The 18,934-nt window shown below is 36.4% G+C and overlaps 1 protein-coding gene across 1 annotated transcript in view; it reads right to left on the reverse strand.

The window, feature by feature from the left end:
• Positions 1–18,934, reverse strand: part of DCC (DCC netrin 1 receptor) — a 685,279-nt gene that overhangs the window by 28,871 nt on the left and 637,474 nt on the right. Inside the window, exons 23-24 of the mRNA XM_012801997.1 lie at positions 18,033–18,149; positions 1,621–1,782 (exon numbers count right to left, since the gene is read on the reverse strand). Coding sequence (XP_012657451.1) covers positions 1,621–1,782; positions 18,033–18,149 — 279 coding nt within the window. The remainder of the gene's footprint in view (positions 1–1,620; positions 1,783–18,032; positions 18,150–18,934) is intronic.

An 18,934-nucleotide genomic window follows, 5' to 3' on the forward strand; every position in this document is an offset into this window, starting at 1 on the left:
AATCTATGGAAGGGACTAACTGTTGTAAATTGTTTCACTGTTAGTAGATCTTACATTTTAGAGGCATTTGAGGTACCCAGCAAAATTGAGCAGAAAGTACAGAGCTGTCCCCTCTGTCCTCTGCCTCCACATACCCACAACCTCTCCTCTGTTAACATTGCGCAGCCAAGTTGTGCATAAGAATAAATATCTATTAACCATAGATAAACACAAATTTTATACTAGCCAATTGATTTTATTCATTTTCATGGAAATATAACTTAGATTCACTTTCCCTGTGATTCAATAAGAGATGGTTTCCCATGGTACACCGACTCGAGAGAACAAAAAGAAAAAGTCAATGGGATGTTGGACCTCAGTGAAAACATCTTCAGATGAAGACTATGACTTTAAGAAAGGAGAAGAAATGAGGAACACGTCATGAGGAACGATAGTTAATTACTAATAAGAAAGGTCCTAAACTTTTTTTGGCTAGTATCAGTCATGCTAGAGAGATCAGATAAAAGTTATTCTACGCGCACTAAACTAAAACCCAAAACATCTTTTTTTGTTGTTTTTTTAGGAAGAATTCTATTTCTCAGGTGAAGAAGAGACTTGTGAGTTCTGAATTCTCTGACTGGACTCACATTCTAGTTGTCCAGGGATTGAGAAATTTGGGGTTCTTAGACTCCCTGCATTTTTTTCATCTAATTCCCTTTTCAGCGTGGTTTGGGAGATTATTTTTCCTTGGGGTTTTTTTGCACACAACTCTATTTTACAGATATCATGTGCCGTGAGAAAAGGGAAAATAAATCTAATTCTCTCTCAGCAGATCTTTGATGCCTTTTAATTCTAACCTTGCTACATGTAGATGATTTATGATTTCTTAGAACTGTCCCTGTTGGGTTGCAAAAATATACCTTACCTCACAAATACATTTTATTGCTGTTACCATCATATCTATTACAAAACATCTTATCTCACATGAGCTGCTGAGTCACCTGTTCCTAACTAAGAGATGAAAGCTATAAAATCAATTTTAAAATACTGTGTGTTCAAAGGAAAAAAAAAAAAGAGTGAAATGGCCCAGGAGAAATAACCAGGGTATGAACAATAGCTCAAAAGGCTCTTTCCATTCCCACTTTTCCTCAAATAAATGATATACTACTCTGGAAAATTCTTCCCCAATAATTAATTTTTAAAGCTAGAAAGGTATCACTTAACCAATTAAAGAAATATAAAGCATCCATCTAAGTACTGGTTCATCAAGAATCAATAAGACATAACCAAGAGACACTAAACAGAAATATATTGGAAGCTATCACTTGTCCAATTTTCTAGTAAACAGGAGATATTAATGTCAAGCACCCATCATATCACTGCTTTAGGAAACCATTTGTCTTTTGTTTCCCCACCACTTTTCTCCCGTGTTATCAGTAGAAAGACTCCTAGGGAAACAGACTAAAGCATACGAGCTAGGCTCTAATTCACTATTTTGGAAAATTGAATTCTGGTATCAAGATCATAGGCAAATCAATCTTTTCATGGGATAAAAAAGTCAAAATGCTCTACACATTTGACAAGGCATCCTTGCTATTATTATTCACTTGTTCTTATTGAAAAGAAAATAAAATGCATTACATTGACTTCTTCCTGCTCCGAAACCTCGGTCCACCGACAGTGTTGGGAATGGCACAGGCCGGAGAGTGAACTGCGGGTGGGGGTATCCACACGTGGGAGACGGGAGGATCCCTGGGTACTGGGCACTTTCTAGGGTTGGCACAGGGATGGCGCTCACAACAGCTGCAAAAGAAAGAAGTTAATTTAATTTTTGTTTATTGAGTCTTAGTTAACCACCTAATAAGCAAAAAGGAAATGGCTAAATATCCAAATACTTAAACTCACACACACTTTTTGTGGACCTCGCAGCTTCCCTGACCTCCTTGCACCAACCTCACTTTTTGCTTTAGAAAGACAGCTCATTCCTTAAGCATCTTACTAGGGAATATTTGCCTGCACTTAAAAAGATTTCAGGGTCCCAAACAAAGAAACTATCAATCAAGTTACCATAAATTCACCTAATATTTTGTTATTTTATCTTAGCCTTGGTCTACTGCTTCTTCTAAGGATGAACTATGGCAACAGAAATGCGAGAAATGTTCACGCATCAGATATATGGCAGGGTAAGTTGAAAATGTGTTGGTAATTTTCCATTAACTCTGTGAAAGAATGTGTTTCTGATAAGGGATAGTCTGCAGAGAAAGAAGCAAGGTGTGATCTCAGAGACATACTTAGGATTTATCTTTAAATAGAAAACACCCTTGAATAGCCAAAGAATTTGCAAGTAAGTGATATATTATTTCAAACGTAACCAAATGTTTTTGGGAATACCAACTTTTTTTTTTTAAGTTACATGGCTTATAGCTACAGATAAAAAAATCAGACAATATCTTCTAGGTTTAGACAGCATTGTTTAATTGTCCTACTCAACAGCTATTCAATTGTGACATATTATGAAATATTTATTTCAATTTTAATCAATATCCAACTTATAAAATGTTTGGTTTATTTCTTATCACCAGAAGCCAAAATTTAAGGCAGCTAATAAGAATTATCAGTTTTAGTATATTCCTGTCTATAAAATTAATGAAGTTATTTGTCATATAGGTGAAGTTAACAGGTATATTTCTGTCTATAAAATTAATGAAGTTATTTGCTATATATGTGATTTTTAGTTATACTCTAATGTAAATCACTGGAGTTCAGCATGCACATAAATACCTATACATTTACCAAAGAAAAGCTCTTTTTTAAAACTATATTCCTTACTTTATAAATAACATTATAATTATAGTTACAAATTATATCACACTATTGTAAATCAACGAGAAACAACATACCAATTTTTTGTACCTTCTAAATTAAAATTCAGGTTAATTATACTAAATATACAGGGCTTTAAATTTAAAGAGCTGTTTCTAGTAAACTACCTTTTAAAATTGCATTCCAGAACTTATTTTTCACTACCTTTATAATATTCCCTAAAATGCATATGGATATGTTTATTTGAACTGAAAAACAAAATCAGGTCAGGTAAAGAGTTTTGATTGACTGGCATGACAATAAAAGCTGACTATAGTGGCTATTTCCCCCTAAACTGATTAGAACTATAAATTATTTAACAAGATAAAAATGTAATCAAGAGAGCGCTTTAGTAAAGTTACATTATATGTGACATTTATTTTCCTCTCATCCTGTCTTTATTTTTATTACTTTCCAGGAAATAATTACTGGTTTTTATTGAATTTTTGTTCTATCACAATTTTTTTTTTTTCGGAATATAGCATGAAGATATGAATAGAATTTTTACAATCAATTTCATTGCATAGATTTGAGGTTTTCAATGTGATATTATTATGAGATACACATAGCTATAGATAGTACAATGGTTACTATGGTGAAGCAAATGAACATAACTATCATTTCACATCGTTACTTTTTCTTGTGACAAGAGCAACTAAAACTACTTATTTAGCAAAAATGCCAAATATAATACAATTGTATTTACTTTAGTCCCTGTGATGTAGTATAGTAGGTCTCCAGACTTTTCATCCTACAGATCTATTATTTGGTGCCCTCTGACGTACATTTCTCAATGTCCTTTTTCCCCTCCACCCTTCTGTTTCATTCTCTCTGTGCATCTGAGCTTATATATCTGTGCATGTGTGTATTAAAATATATACACATACACATATATATTCCACATGTAAGTGTGATTGTTAAAATGTTCATACTATTCAGAGCAACATATAGAGTTAATAAAATCTCTATAAAAATTGCAAGGCATTCTTCACAGCAATGGAAAAAAATAACTCTAAAATTAATATAGAACCACATGCACACACAAAACTAAATAGCCAAAGCAATACTGAGAAAGAAAAACAAAGTTGGAGGCATCATATTTTATGTTTGAAAATTACATTTCAAAGCTGTTGTAATAAAAACAGTGTGGTATCGGGATAAAAACAAAAGCAAAGACCAAGGGAACAGAATAAAGAGCCCAGAAATCAATCCAAAGGTGTATGGATGTCCAATTTCTGATAAGAGCTTCAAAAGGACACTGTGGAGAATGGCTGGTTTCCTTAATAAATGGTACTGGGAAATCTAGATTTCTACATGAAAATAAGGAATGTGGGCTCTTATCTTACACCATACACAAAAACTAACTCAAATGAATAAAAGATGTATGTGTAAGGGCGAGAATGTAATTCCTGGAAGAGAATATAGGGGAAAAGCTCTTCAATGTGGACCTTGGTAATGATTCTTTTGGATGTCACACCATAAACTCAGGGCATAAAACCAAAATACATACGTGGGACTGTTTCTAACTAAACAGCTTCTGTGGAGGAAACAATGAACAAAATGAAAAGGTAATTTAATCCAATATATTATTCTGCAAGGTGGCTCTAAGTGAAAAATTTTTTTGTAGGTCTATTTTATAATTATTAATACTTGATAAATTTTGTTGGTGTACCTCTAGAAAATAAGGAATTAAATAATTTAAATAAATAAAAAATAGTTTTGCAAATCAGGTAATTTCTAAAACTTTTTCTACCACATAATTGAAGGAGAGCCTCATCTAATTGTGAAGTGAAAGATTATTAAAACTAAGTTTGAATGAAAAGTCACAGCATGATTTTGGCATATAAGTAATGCAATTAATATACAAAAAAAGCCCTGTTCATTTCATTGCAATAAAACTCCAATAAAATATTATTTTATAAACAATTGTATAGAAGCTCTAATTATAATGTGAACTAAATCCGAAGAAAGAAAATTAACAATTAAAGATTTATAGTTATAAGATATAAAAACATAAAAATATGGTATATAAAAAGTTTATGTTGCAAAGATATTAAATTATTCATAAAAGATCTTCAATACTAAAACAGATCATATTTGTATGTCATTCTGTGGGGAAAATGAATTATAGATACTGAAGGAGGAAAATGAGTGATGTAAACTTCTCTTTATAAGACAGCAGCTTTTTAGATGGGTGTGGGGCCTCACAACTGTAATCCCAGCACTCTGGGAGGCTGAGGTGAGTGGATTGCTTGAATTCAGGAGTTCAAGACCATCCTGAGCAAGAGTGAAATTCTGTCTGAAAAATAAAAACTAGCTGGGCATTTTTATTTAACAAAAAAATGAAAACTAGTTGTGGCAGGGGTCTGTAGTCCCAGCTACTTAGGAGGCCGAGGCAAGAGGATCACTTGAACCTAGGAGTGTGAGGTTGCTGTGAGCTACTGACTCCAAAGCACTCTAGATTGATATTATTTAGTCTTGGGCAACAGAGTGACACTTTGTCTTGAAAACAAAACAAAAACTTTTTCATGTATTTTTTTAAAATAACAATGTTGTATATCAGATCACTATGATATTTTTAGACTTTTGGATTTATTTAAAAGAATAGCAAAACCAGAAAAAAAATCCCATCTTTCACAGATATTGAACTTTAAAAACTATTTTAAATGTTAAATTGAAGATATATAAAAGAATACATAGTTTTTCTAAATTATTTTAAGGAAGACTTGAATGAAAATTTGAGAATAAATTAGAACATAATCCCTCAATAAAGATATTTTGTAAAGAGTAAATTATGGATAAACAAATGAAAAGCTCCAAAAAAAGAAAAGAAAAATTTAGAAAATGACAAGGAAAGTTTTAGAAAGAATCAGAGCTTCCAACCAAATACCAATGCCTTATAGACAGAGGTTACAATTGTATTGTCTTTGTGTTTTTCTTAGTGCAGTGATAGAGACACTTCAAATTTTTCAAGTGAGTTAATCAGAAGGATTTTCTAGGAGTAATATTTGTAAATCTGTCATTTTAATCCACTAAAGACTTTTTAGGTAGTTTGATATTATTTAGTCTCCTGGGGTGCATAGTACCTATAATAATAATGATAGACTTGAATACATTTGGAAAAAAAAAAGCCATATAATAGGGTTCACTGTTTTTATATAACTCAAATTTTCAGACTCCAAAGTTGTCAACTGAATTATTTCACCATCTTCCTGATCAAATGGGATCAACACACAGCCATTAATGGTGATTGCTAGGCTGCAAAGCCTTCCCTGTAGTGATAACTTCTACTCAAAAATAAATGGGAAAATGATAGTTTCCTTCAGATATAGATTGTATTCACTCCACAAATTGTGCATACTATATTTCCTTTTTTTTTTTGAGACAGAGCCTCAAGCTGTCCCCCTGGGTAGAGTGCCATGGCTTCACTGCTCACAGCAATCTCCAACTCCTGGGCTGAAGCGAGTCTCCTGCCTCAGCCTCCCAAGTAGCTGGGACCACCGGTGCCTGCCACAATGCCCGGCTATTTTTTTTGGTTGCAGCCATTATTGTTGTTTGGCGGGCCCGGGCTGGATTCGAACCCGCCACCTTAGGTGTATGTGGCTGGCGCCTTAGCCACTTGAGCCACAGGCGCCGGGCCCATACTATATTTCCTTATGGGCATTATTATACAAGGTGGCCATAAAGTTTGTGTGCAATATTATTATATTACAAGCAATAATACAATTAACCAATGTTTTACAATTCATTCAGAAAAGAGTTTCATATGTATTTTTTTGTTCAGAGCCCAAATGTGGATAGAGCAACATAAAACATTTGGTAAGCTGCAGAATCCATAAGTTAGAGAACTGACAAAAATCAAGAGACTAAATTTACATTATATTCCAGTTCCAAATTTTTCATCATTGAAGAACAATTTTACTCTCTAATAATTTTGCATTTTGGCTACTGAACTGATTATGTTTGCAAATAGTAAAAGTTCTTTAAAAATAATAAATCTACGAAGTGGGTCTGCATTGCAAAAATCATCTTTTTATTTCCTGACATGAAATAGAATAGTCCATATTCCAAAGCTTTGGTCTTGAAATATTTTGATCCATGATTCATTTCTGATTCAAAGAGGTCTACATTTACTTATAACAAAGATAATCTACTGAGAAAGTAAAATAAAATACTATGTATTAAAATATCTTTTCATATTTCCCTCCTAGATGTCAGTTTGGAGACACACACATACACAAATGAATGCACATGCATGCACACACACAAACACCCAGACACAAATACTTCTCCTTAGGGCATTTACTGCACTGCTATGTTTATGTAAAACAGCTCAGAGAGCAATATTATCAAGTATTTTCAATAAATCTCTGCTCTGTGGCCAAATAGGACATGAAATCTGTCCTAACACAGCTTGCTGACAATTGAATTTATATCTGACACTGACACACACAGATTTTTCAAGTAGAAATTCCCTCACCAAATAACTCAACTCCCTGAACAGGGCACTTTGTTATTTGAAAACGTTTATAACATTCTTTAAAATGTTAGCACTAAATGCTACCTATAGGAAATCTAAAGTAAATATATTTTTTTAAAGCTACAAATTTTAAGAAATAAAACCGTCCCTGGGTATTGCATTTCTCAATGGGCTACTTGACAGAATTGAGAGATTATTGAGGTGGAGAAGGGAATGAATACAATTTTAAAGATAATGGTATGTGGAAGTGAAAGGGTTTCACTGGAATGACTTCTCCTTCTGCTTCCTTATACCATCCTTTCCCCACAACCACCTATATATCATCTGAGATTTCTGGAAATTTGGTGTCTATTTCCCTTGATCATTATTCCTGTCTCCTTCACATTCTCAGGTGTTCTTTGACAATCGTCACAGAACGACATCACGTATCCACAAACTTCATGAATAATCCATTTTGGAAAAGCAATAACATTCATAAATACATGTTTTATAGGTATTCTGAAGATAGTAGTAAAGAGCCCCAGCCCTGAAGTCAAAATGCTTGGGTTCATTACATAGTTCTGCAATCTGCTAGCGAATAAATGGCATAGCCGAGAGCTGCAAGGACTCTCAGGGATCCCTACTTGTGGGAGTCACATCCCTGTGGGGCTCCCTTGCACATTTTACCAGGATAGAGCTAGTGACCAGTAGAATGTGGCAGACGCGATTGTATGTCACTTCCAAGATTTGGTTAAAAATAATTGCTTGCTCTCCCTGGCAAAGCACCCACCCTGGGGAAACCAGGTGTCACATGTCTTGAGGATATTCCAGACGCCCTGTGGAGAGGCCCATGTGGTGAGGAACTGAGGCCTCTGATTCAAGACAGCATGAGGAAATTGAGACATCTTGAGACTCTAAGCTGGAACCACCTCGCTAAATTGCTCTTGGATTCCTGACATTCAGAAACTGTAGAGAAAATAAGCAACGGTTTATGTTGCTACCTTTTGGTGGCAAATGCAATAACATGTTGACTTGAGCACACTATTCACCACTCTATCTCTTAGTTTCCTCACTAGTCAGAGGAATACCAACTCTGTGATGTGGTTGTGAGGATTAAGGAAGTCACACGCAGAGAAGTGCAACAGAGTCTGGGCTTGAGAGTCAGCATTCCATAAATGTCATTTATTATTATTAATTTTCAGAGCCCCAACAGATCCACCCAAGACTACATTGAATGCCACTAACTGGAAATATTGTTTAAAGCGTGCTCTTAGATTTTGAAAAAAAAAAAAAAGAACAATATATTAAGATAGAGGTAAATAGATACTAGTTTTTAATTCAAAATTGAACCTGAGGGACTTACGACCCTATAGATTTTTGAGATTAGAAAGAAAAGGTATTCCCTCAGAGAAGGGAAAGAACTGGGACTATTATCATAGAACCAAGTTTGGGTTCAAATTCTGGTTCTGTCATTTATGAATAAAGGGAAGTCCCTTAATCTATTGACGTCTAGTTGGTTCATTTTTAAAGTGGTTTATACATAATTTACAAGAGGAGAGAGAATGGGGAGTGACTGGTTCAGCACTTGCTGTCACAGTGGCCATGAAAACAGGCTAAGTTCAAACAGAGTGAACTGTGAACATTGAACTTTAAGACCCCTAGACTTTCCCACAGCCTGCACTCCAACCAGTGCCTCCTCAACTGAGATCTTCTTAAATGAGATCTGTCTACAAAGTCCAGATATATCATAGTTGTAAACACCTGGGTGTAAATTTTGAACCCATGAGTGTCAGAAAGAAGATGAGGCTGTAGGAAAAACAGACTCTGATCTTGGCCCAGAAAATTCCTTTGCGATGAGCTGAAGCCGTTAATTACAGTGTTCCTTCCTCAGCAGACCAGAGTGACTTTTCTAAGACATGTAAGGTCATTTGTCTTCGTCATTTGTAAGTTACATCAACCCCCCCCCAACCCTGATTGGGATAGGAAAAGTTTTAAAAAAATAGTGCATTTCATTATAGATATCTCTAAGATATTAAGAAAGGAAGAATTAGGTAACATAAGTCTTTAAAGACAAATAGATCTATAATTTTTTATATTGCTTTAGAAAGCCTGACTAAAGCTAAGTTTGTATTCTTTTAACAATCTATTATCTAAATTCTTTACTTTCACCAATTCTTTGCCAGATCTCTTCGTATTTAATCCTATATCTCTGAGAAACAAACCATTGCTTGCTTTATAAAATCCTTCCTAAAAACACAATTCTGTAATCCCTATCTGCACCTTTTTGAGCTTAAAAGACTTATCTTGACTATGTCACCACAATTCTACTGACCTGCTGGATTTTGATAATCCAACAGAATTACTAATCAATTAATTTTATTTAAAAAGTCATTTGCTTGGATAATCACCAAGAAACAATCACAGTGTTTTCAACTCCCATTCATTCACAATTTTTTAAAGCGCATTTTTATACAAAAGCATTGCATAGTACATCGTGGGGCTATAGAGGCTGCATAAAAAATACTGCATCTTTTAGTAACTCAGAGTCTGAAGAGGGATGAAGTGTGTTATTCAAGAAGCAAAGAATAAAATCTGACCTTAATAATGAAATGATAAAAATAGCACTAAGATCACGCATTACCATTTTTAGCGTAAATTTAAGTGAGCTTTGAACTCTCCAGTCCTTGCCACTGCTCCTGCAGTTCCGAATAGTTAACCATTTGTGTGTTGTTGTTTATGATACTAGAATAGTTGTTTGCATTCACTATTCCAAAAGAAGTTCTTGGTTGTGTGTATCTAAAGGGCTGGAGGCTAACAGAATCAATGTCTAGACCCTGAAGCTGCTGAACTGAGACCAATGTTAGGATGCTGGCTTTTACATCACATGGGCAAAATTCAGTACAGGACTCTGAGTTCTCACTGTGAGAATGTTAATGGTTAGAAATGTTAAGAAATCCCACAAAAAGTAACCAGAGGTCCCAAAGCTATCACAGAACAAAACTATACAACTTATTTTGTCTTAAGTTTTTTTCAATTGGTGGTGCCTGTAGCTCAGTTGGCAGGGCACCGGCCACATACACCAAGGCCGGTGGGTTCAAACCTGGTCTATGTCAGCTAAAACAAGAATGATAATTGCAACAAAAAAAAATAGCTGGGCATTGTGGCAGGCGCCTGTAGTCCCAGCTACTTGAGAGGCTGAGACAAGAGAATTACTTAAGCCCAAGAGTTTGATGTTGCTGTGAGCTGTGATGCCATGGCACTCTACCAAGGGTGACAGAGTGAGACTCTGTCTTAAAAAAAAAAAAAAAGTTTTTGTTAGACTTTTCAGCTTTTTGAGACTTCTTTTTCCTTTAAAGTATAACTTCACAGTACTCTTTTCTCCACTATTTACAGGGAAAGATAAAAAAGGGAAAAAGGAAATTCAAAATGATTCTGCCCAACACTTTCTCACATATTCCATGGCTAGAGTTTTATTGCTAATGTGATAGCATAGGTCATCTGCTTCAACCTATATCCATTCTCATTTCTAATCCTCCCTTCTGCTCCAGCGTTTTACAAAAGTAGAAAATGGGTTGAAAATGGTTGCACAAATCGCTACATTCCACTGTGTGCTGTAACTCTAGAAATGTAATGTAAATATAAATCTGTCTCTCCAGAAATGGCTCTCAGCCTAAGGAAGTTATTCACCCAAGGTTATGCCTCCCTTTCGAGAAATAGCTGGCATCCAACATCACTTGCGTCAGGTTACAGAAGGCCTTCCTCCCTTGTTACAGTTGAGACAACTCTGAAGGCCAATCCCAGCTAAGCTGAGGCCTCCACTAAATTGCCTCAACAGTTCAATTTCTCCCTTGCCCAAATCCTGTATCTTTCACCCCTCAGGTATTATTCCAGAAAGCATTTGCCAGCAACTCTCCCATCTTCCAATCTCTCTCTTAGAGTCTGTTTTTTCAGAAAGTCAGGCTATGACCCTTATATATCCTTTAAAAATTCAAGGAAATTATACCTAGTGCTTCTGATTTTTTGTAATTAATTTTATTACAGTAAGAAATTGCATTTAAAACAAGGTCATTATAAAAATAGTTGCCCTTTACCACCATTTTACATAAAAGAGCACTAGACTGGGAAATCCACATATTGGGGCCCATCTCCTGCCTGTGCTGTCAGCTGGGCTGTTTCTCATAAGCATCAGTTTATTAAGCTTTGAAGTATGTTTGGGGGTGAGAAGTACCATATGCTACATAATGTTTTCAACCAAGAAGTATAATCCTAGACAAATAAGCAGATTTTTGCCTTGCCATAAAATGAAATACATTTTCCCTGTGGTTTTTAAGAATCAAAAACAACTTCAGATAGCCTATCTTTTATCGGCTAATTAACATTTTGTAGAGCATGGTAAGAAATGTCAAGGAAGAAAGAAAATAATAACCTTATAAAAATAACGACTCCTAAATGGAATAGCAAACATCTTGAAACATATAACTAGAAATCTGAGCAACTCTATGGTTTTGGTTTATATGAGACTTGATACAAGACTCAATACCACAGTAAATGGAAATAAGTGCAAATCAGGCCATTTACCTATCTACTTATTTGAAATGAATCCCTAACTCTGCCAAAATACAGATATGTTTTATCAACATGGTTCTCTAAGGCCTTATCAATCATCAGATGCAAAGAAACTATTTTATTTACAGAAAGTTTAGGAATTTATTTTTTTAAATAATATGGTTCTACAGTGAAGTATTCCGTTTGTTGGATACAGTTTCACCAACACAGACCTTGAAGATAGCAAAGAATACAGTGCAATAAAGTTATTCAAAAGAATCTGTATTCCATTGTCTTTTCATTTCTTATTGAAGTTACTAAGTGTAGTGCTCAGTGATTTTCCAAAGTGAAATGCCTGGTAACCATCATTCAGAGCAAGAAACAGGACATTGTCACCAGGTATTGTATTGTCCCTTGTCGTCATTAATGAACTTGCATCAAAGGTAACTGGCCTCCTGAATTCTGACATATGAATCATTTTGTTTATTTTTGAAATTTACAAAAATTGAATCACACAGATACATTAGGTTTCTGTATTGCAACATTACATCCGTGAGATTCTTTACATTGTTCAGTATTGTTTTAGTTTGGTTATTATTATTTTTTTTATTGTCGGGGATTCATTGAGGGTACAAGAAGCCGGGTTACACTGATTGCATTTGTTAGGTAAAGTCCCTCTTACAATTGTGGCTTGCCCCCCAAAGGTGTGTCACACACCAAGACCCCACCCTCCTCCCTCCTTCCCTAGTTTGGTTATTTTTATTGTTGTAAGGAATTCCATTGTAGAATGAGGATATGATATGAAAAACAGCCCACCTTCTGATACATGCATCTTTGGGTGATCATTTTATATAATTTGATTGGTACATACCCAAGAGGTGAATACATCTATGAATGGAATTGCTGAATCATAATCTCCTTATAAATTTTGAAATTTATAATTTTATAAATTTAAATTTAAAACCATGTACACATATTATCTGATAATTTTAAAAAATAACAAAAATAAGTTGCTGACCATTTTATGGGCTCCATTTATGTACAGTAAGACATTAGGAATAAAAGAAGGTTTGTAGGGCAGCACCTGTGGCTCAATGCTGGTCCTATATACCAAGGGTGGTGGGTTTGAACCTGGCCCTGGCCAAACTGTAACAAAAAATAGCCAGGCATTGTGGTGGGAGCCTGTAGTCCCAGCTATTTGGGAGGCTGAGGCAAAAGAATCACCTAAGCCCAAGAGCTGGAGGTTGCTGTGAGCTGTGGTGCCATGGCACTCTGCCAAGGGTGACAAAGTAAGACCCTGTCTCTAAAAAAAAAGAGAGAGAGAGAGAGAGGGCAGCACCTGTGGCTCAGTGAGTAGGGCACTGGCACTATATACAGAGGGTAGCGGATTCAAACATGGCTCAGCCAAATTGCAAAAAAAGTAGCCAGGCGTTGTGGTAGGCACCTGTGGTCCCAGCTACTCAGGAGGCTCAGGCAAGAGAATCGCCTAAGCCCAAGAGCTGGAGGTTGCTGTCAGCTGTGATGTCACTGCACTCTACTGAGGGTGACAAAAGTGAGACTCTGTCTCAAAAAAAAAAAAAAAAGACAGAGAGAAGGTTTGTAATTTTAGGCATGGACAAACTCAGAGTTTCAGATGACCATATGAGGCAGCCCAGTACAGTGGATGGAGCAAACATAGCATCAGTTTATTAAGTTCAGAAGTTTCGATTACTTTTGGAAAAGCAGTCTACCATATAGGGAAGGGTTGCCCACGTGCATCCCGGAGCAAGTTGCTTAAGCTGTCTGAGTCTGAGTCTTTGTTTCCCATGTGTAGAATCAGGATAATGTCACCACATGATAATATTGGGATGATTCAAATGAAGTCATAACAGGCAAGGCATTTAACAAGTGAATGATATTAAAACGTTTTCAGCATTTGTTAGATTCCTTTTCTTTTCTTTTTTTCCTAAATCACGTTGTTTTCCTTCCTGCTTAAGGAAAACAGTTTTAACTGCCCTTTATACACCCAACAATGTTAAAGGATACTATATTTACAAGTGATAAAATAAAGAGCCCTCAAATGACAGGGGCATTCTCATAAGGCATTTACTTATTCATTCATGTGACAGGTGCTGAGCTAGCTCCAGTTTGGTGCCAGGTAATAAGCTATACAGCATGCATGTATGAAGAGGAATCAAATACGTTAACGTCCTTATCATGAAGTAATTCACAACCTGTTGGGGGGGGAGATTTGAACTTGATGCCTAAGTGCGTAAGACAGTACTACGTGTAAGAAGTGCTGCACAAGTGGTATGAAGAAACGTTAATCAAACATAAATAAGGAAGCCATGTTTCTAGACTGAGTCATCAGAAAATAATTCATGAGAGCATCACTGTATTCTCTGGTCTTTGAAAGGTGCATAAAACTTTATGAAGTTGAGTCATCCCCCAAAGACATGTGTGAATGGAAAAGCAAATGAAAGGCAGAGCCTCTTTGCGGACTGGCAATTCGTCTCACTTAGGGTGAGTCTGGGGTCCGTTTCAGGGAATAGCAACAGGACACTACATTCTATTATGATACGCTGAGAAGTTTTCAGGGCTCTTTTGTTTGTTTCATTTAATTTTTTCCTTGGCAGACAATGGAAGCCATGGAAGGAATGTATGGAGTGGAAGGCCATTATTTAACTTGTTTTAGGAAGAAATCCTGCAAGCAGGTTACATAAGAATCTGGAACACGCTACATACAGAAAGACTTGTTATGAATCAGTTTTGATGGCTCAGGCGTGGGGTCACAGAGAAGAGACAATGACTGTTGAAAATGGAGGGTAGCCAGTGACTGAAGAGAGATTGTGAAAAAAAAAAAAAATCAACGGGATACGGAAACGTATTAGTTGAGAAAGATCATATATTGGGCAGAAAGGCCCCACAGATTCTGAAACACAGTGATTTGGGGGAAGAAAGCAATGAAAGATTGGCACAGACAGGACTTAGTTATGAGAGGAAAGCAGCTATATGAGGATAGCATCTCCCTATGCAGTGAAAGGTGTGATTGAAGCCGGCAGGAGCTTCACCGAGTGTTACAACTGGGAGGATAAGGATCAAGAGCACAGAACTCGGAAATGAGACCTCCCTGAGTCCACATTCTGGCTCGCCCATGTGCTAGCTGTGTGACTTCTAGCTAGCTACTTTATCTCTCCAAGCCTTAGTTCTCTCATCAGTAAATTAAAGAACATTATTATGAGAGGCATGAAAATAGTATCCACTCCATGGCTTGAACAGTTGGCATTCATTGTAAAGTGGACAGTTTTATACTTATTCTAGAAAAATTGAGAGATGTACAGGACCATAGGGAGAACATGAAGTAAGTAGAAGGACTCAACTATTCATATATTCATTTGACTAAATTGCATTGATTGAGTGCCTACTAGGTGCCTACTATGTGCCAGGCACAGTTCTGTGTATTGGATGATGCAAAGTGATCAAATCAGGCAAAATCTATGCCCTTGTAGAGATTATATTAAAATATAGGGATCAAATAATTATAAATAAATACAAGAGTAAACAGTAAGATAGTGATATGCATTAACAAAGAAAGATGAAACTGAATGAAGAGGCAGAGAGTAACCAGAGATGATACGTTGGGCAGTGGTCAGGGGAGACTATTTATGAAGATGGCAGCTGAACAAAGACCTGATTGAATGGGGATAAGCCATGTAAACATCTATGAGAAGAGATTTCTGACAGAACTGCAAGTCCCTGAGTTGAGATGTGCTTATTGTCCATGGAACAGAGAGATAGTTACATGGCAGTAAAGGTTTAGAGAGAGGAGTAGAAGAGAAGTGAGGGGTGAGGCCAGAGGCAGGATTACAAGGGACATGAAAACTTCTTAGATTTTGTTCTACTTGTGTTAGAAAATCCCAGAGGAGTAACATGATCTAATTTATATATTACAAGACTGCTGTGTAGGGCCAAGAGCTAAAGAAGACAGACTCACTACAAGCTTACAGCTGCAGGCTGGTAACTGGTAAGGCGCGGTGGTGGCACCGACGGGGCAAACCAGTGAAGAAGAAGACAGTGGTCAGATCTGGAGCTCAAAAGCAGCAACTCTAGGATTTCAGAAAAGACTGAATTTGGGCTATGAGGAAATCAGAATGAAGAATCATGAAACTAGAGTTTCTAACCAGAGTAAACAGATGAACGGTGGTACCATCTTTTGATATAAGAAATGCAGAGAAATGATCTGGTTTAAAGCTGGGGAGAGAAAATTTTGGAAAAGTAAGATTTTGGTTTGAACATAGGTGATGCGCCTTTTAAATAGCCATTTAGAGAAGATAGATTGACAGCTGATGTAAAAATTGATGTGGCTTCTGGGAGGAGATTAGGCTATGGAATCAGTGGGGAGCCTAAGGCCATCTGTAGCAGACATTGTTGGCTAAGATGCCCATGTAGACAGAGGGAGAAGAAGCCTGAAGACTGAGCCCTGGGGTACCCTCTGACTCTTAGAGATGAGGGAGAGGAAGGGAAATAAGTAAAGGATACTCAGGAGGGGCAGCCAGAAAACCTGGGGCATTTAGGAGCCAATAAACCCAGAGAAAGGAAGCATTTCAGGAAAAAGGTAAGAGCCTATGCCAAGCCTTGCTGAAAGTCTGAAATTTGGCAATGTGGAGACTGCTGATAACCTTGGTTTCAGTGGAGAGGGACTATAAATATATATTTTTAAATAATGAGAAAGATAACAAAATAGAAGAAAGTGAGTATAGACAACTTTTTACTTTTTTCAGTGAAAAGGGGGGGTGTTTAGATGGACAGGGAAGTGGTATCAAGTGAGTATGTTTTAAAGTAAGAGTTAAGACAGAATGCTAATTGTTGGTACACTTATTACAGTGATCAGGAGGAAAGAAATTGGTGGAGTGGGACAGAAACTCTAGTTTCAGAAAGAGGTGATTACAGAAGAAGAGCCCCTCAGTGGGTGGGCAGGGTGGTAACCAGATCCTCACGGAGCAGCACACAGAGCAATGGGCCCAATGGGAGGACAGAATGTCATTTTCTGAATGCTTCCCATGTCTTGGTGATATAAGAAGAGAGATTATTAGCGAAGAGTAGGGAAAGAAGAGAGGCATCGATGTTTGGAAATAAGAATACATCTAAGGCATTCATCTTACAAAGCAAAACATTAGGGAAGTACAGTGACATTTCCAGGCAGATGACTGCTCCCCTTGGACATGAGGTCATAAATACCCAGTAAGTTGGCTGTTCTGTTTTTCCCTAGATGCAGTTAGTTGTTAGGGAACAGAGTTGGAATTGCTGGAGCTGCTGATTTAATCAGAGCTGAGATTTTTTTTCAGGGAAGTAAGATGGAGAAAGAGGGCTAAGGAGATGAGACTGAAGATTATAAATGACGATGGATCTTGAGTTTGGAAGTGAGGACAGGAAGGTGATGAGGGACAGAGGGAAGGTGACAGTTAATGGATTGGAGGCCTTAGTGCAAATGAAGAATTGTTGGCAAGAGGGCAATAAAATATAAGCAAGAAACTAATAATAAGAGAATACAGAGAAGGATGATAGAAACTGACATTTCGTATTGGTTTGGTATGACATAGAATTATGAATTAGGGTGGGAAAGACCCAAAATCATTGCAGGTAACGTAAAGGAACCAACAGTCCAGAGTATCAGATGGATTATCTTCATGAATGCTGTAATTACCAAGATTGATCTTAGAGATAATTGGAAAGGAAGTGATCCCCAGGCACTAATTTTGTCAGTGAATGTGGGAGGATGACAGAAAACTTCAATAAGGAGGGGCTAGTTCAGTGAGTACCTGGCAACACCTGCTCCTAGGGAATTAGGTTGTTCAAGAGTAAAAACTGGACTTATCAAAAAGTAAAAAGAAAAATTAAAAGTCATAAAATGCTCATTAGAACAAAATTAACATGTGACAGAAATTTCAGAAATTTCCAATTTATTAAAGATGTAGCCATCTGCTTTCCAACAGACCACTAGACATGTATGAAAATACAGCAGAGAGGAAGGACTCTGACTTCTAATTACACGTGATGTTGTTTTAGTTGTTCTTCATCATTTCCGCTTGCCCAGAGAGGTCAAGGAAAACTGTAATTATTTTAGTAGTTTGATATTTTATAGAAAAGATGCAGAAAGCATTTCATTTCTTCATAGAAAGAATGAAATTGCAGCACCATCTGGACTCACCAGGATTGCTGGACTGTGCGTCCATGGGGATCATAAGCTTGGCCCGGGTGGCCCGGCGTGCAGCCAGGGACCTCTCCAGGGTGGACATGGAGCTCCCTGCCTCCTCAGTGTCCTGACCTGAAACAGAAAGACAACTCATGAGAAACCCCTCCTCTTCAGTGATGTCACACCTTAGATACAGTCAGGCATTTGAATGTCTTTTTATTCTTCAATGCATTCAGTTGTTAGGACATGGGGTTGGAATTGTTGGATGTTTTAAATGATAATATCTACTTCCTTATTTCCCAAATTACATAACTTCATTGTACAAGTAGTAATATAATTAAGTATAACCTCATCACTCAGAAAAAAATGTTGTTTATATGTTGATGCTTATATAGTTTACAAGTGTATGAATATGTGAAAGTGAAGAGTATATATTACTATATTTATTTTTAAAAAATAGCATTATGCCATACAAACTATATTGTCACTGGCTTAAAAGTTAACACAAACATCTTTCCTTGTCCATTAATGTTGGTAACAATTTTTAACAGCTATATAATAATCCATTCTATTAATTTACTACAATTTATAAAGCTAACACTTTAGGTCCAAAGACATTAAATCTTATTACAAGAAAAGGAAATAAATTACATTCTTCAAAAATAAGAAGGGGCATATTTATATGAATTTATGATTTCATAAAAATACCATGCTAAAAAGTCACTAAACATAAGGATATAAGTGATGTAGATATGCAGATTTGAATAACAATATATGCTGAGAAAAATAAAAGTTCTGAATAGCATGAACCATATATGTCAACTTGTGTAATATACATATTAAAAGCATATTGTGCATGGACACATGTACATGTACATGCATGTGAATGTATGTATTCATATATATCTTTTCTTTGT

Source organism: Otolemur garnettii, unplaced genomic scaffold (assembly GCF_000181295.1).
Source record: "Otolemur garnettii isolate 467f Iridium unplaced genomic scaffold, OtoGar3 scaffold00012, whole genome shotgun sequence".
In the NCBI taxonomy this organism is placed as follows: Eukaryota; Metazoa; Chordata; class Mammalia; order Primates; family Galagidae; genus Otolemur; species Otolemur garnettii.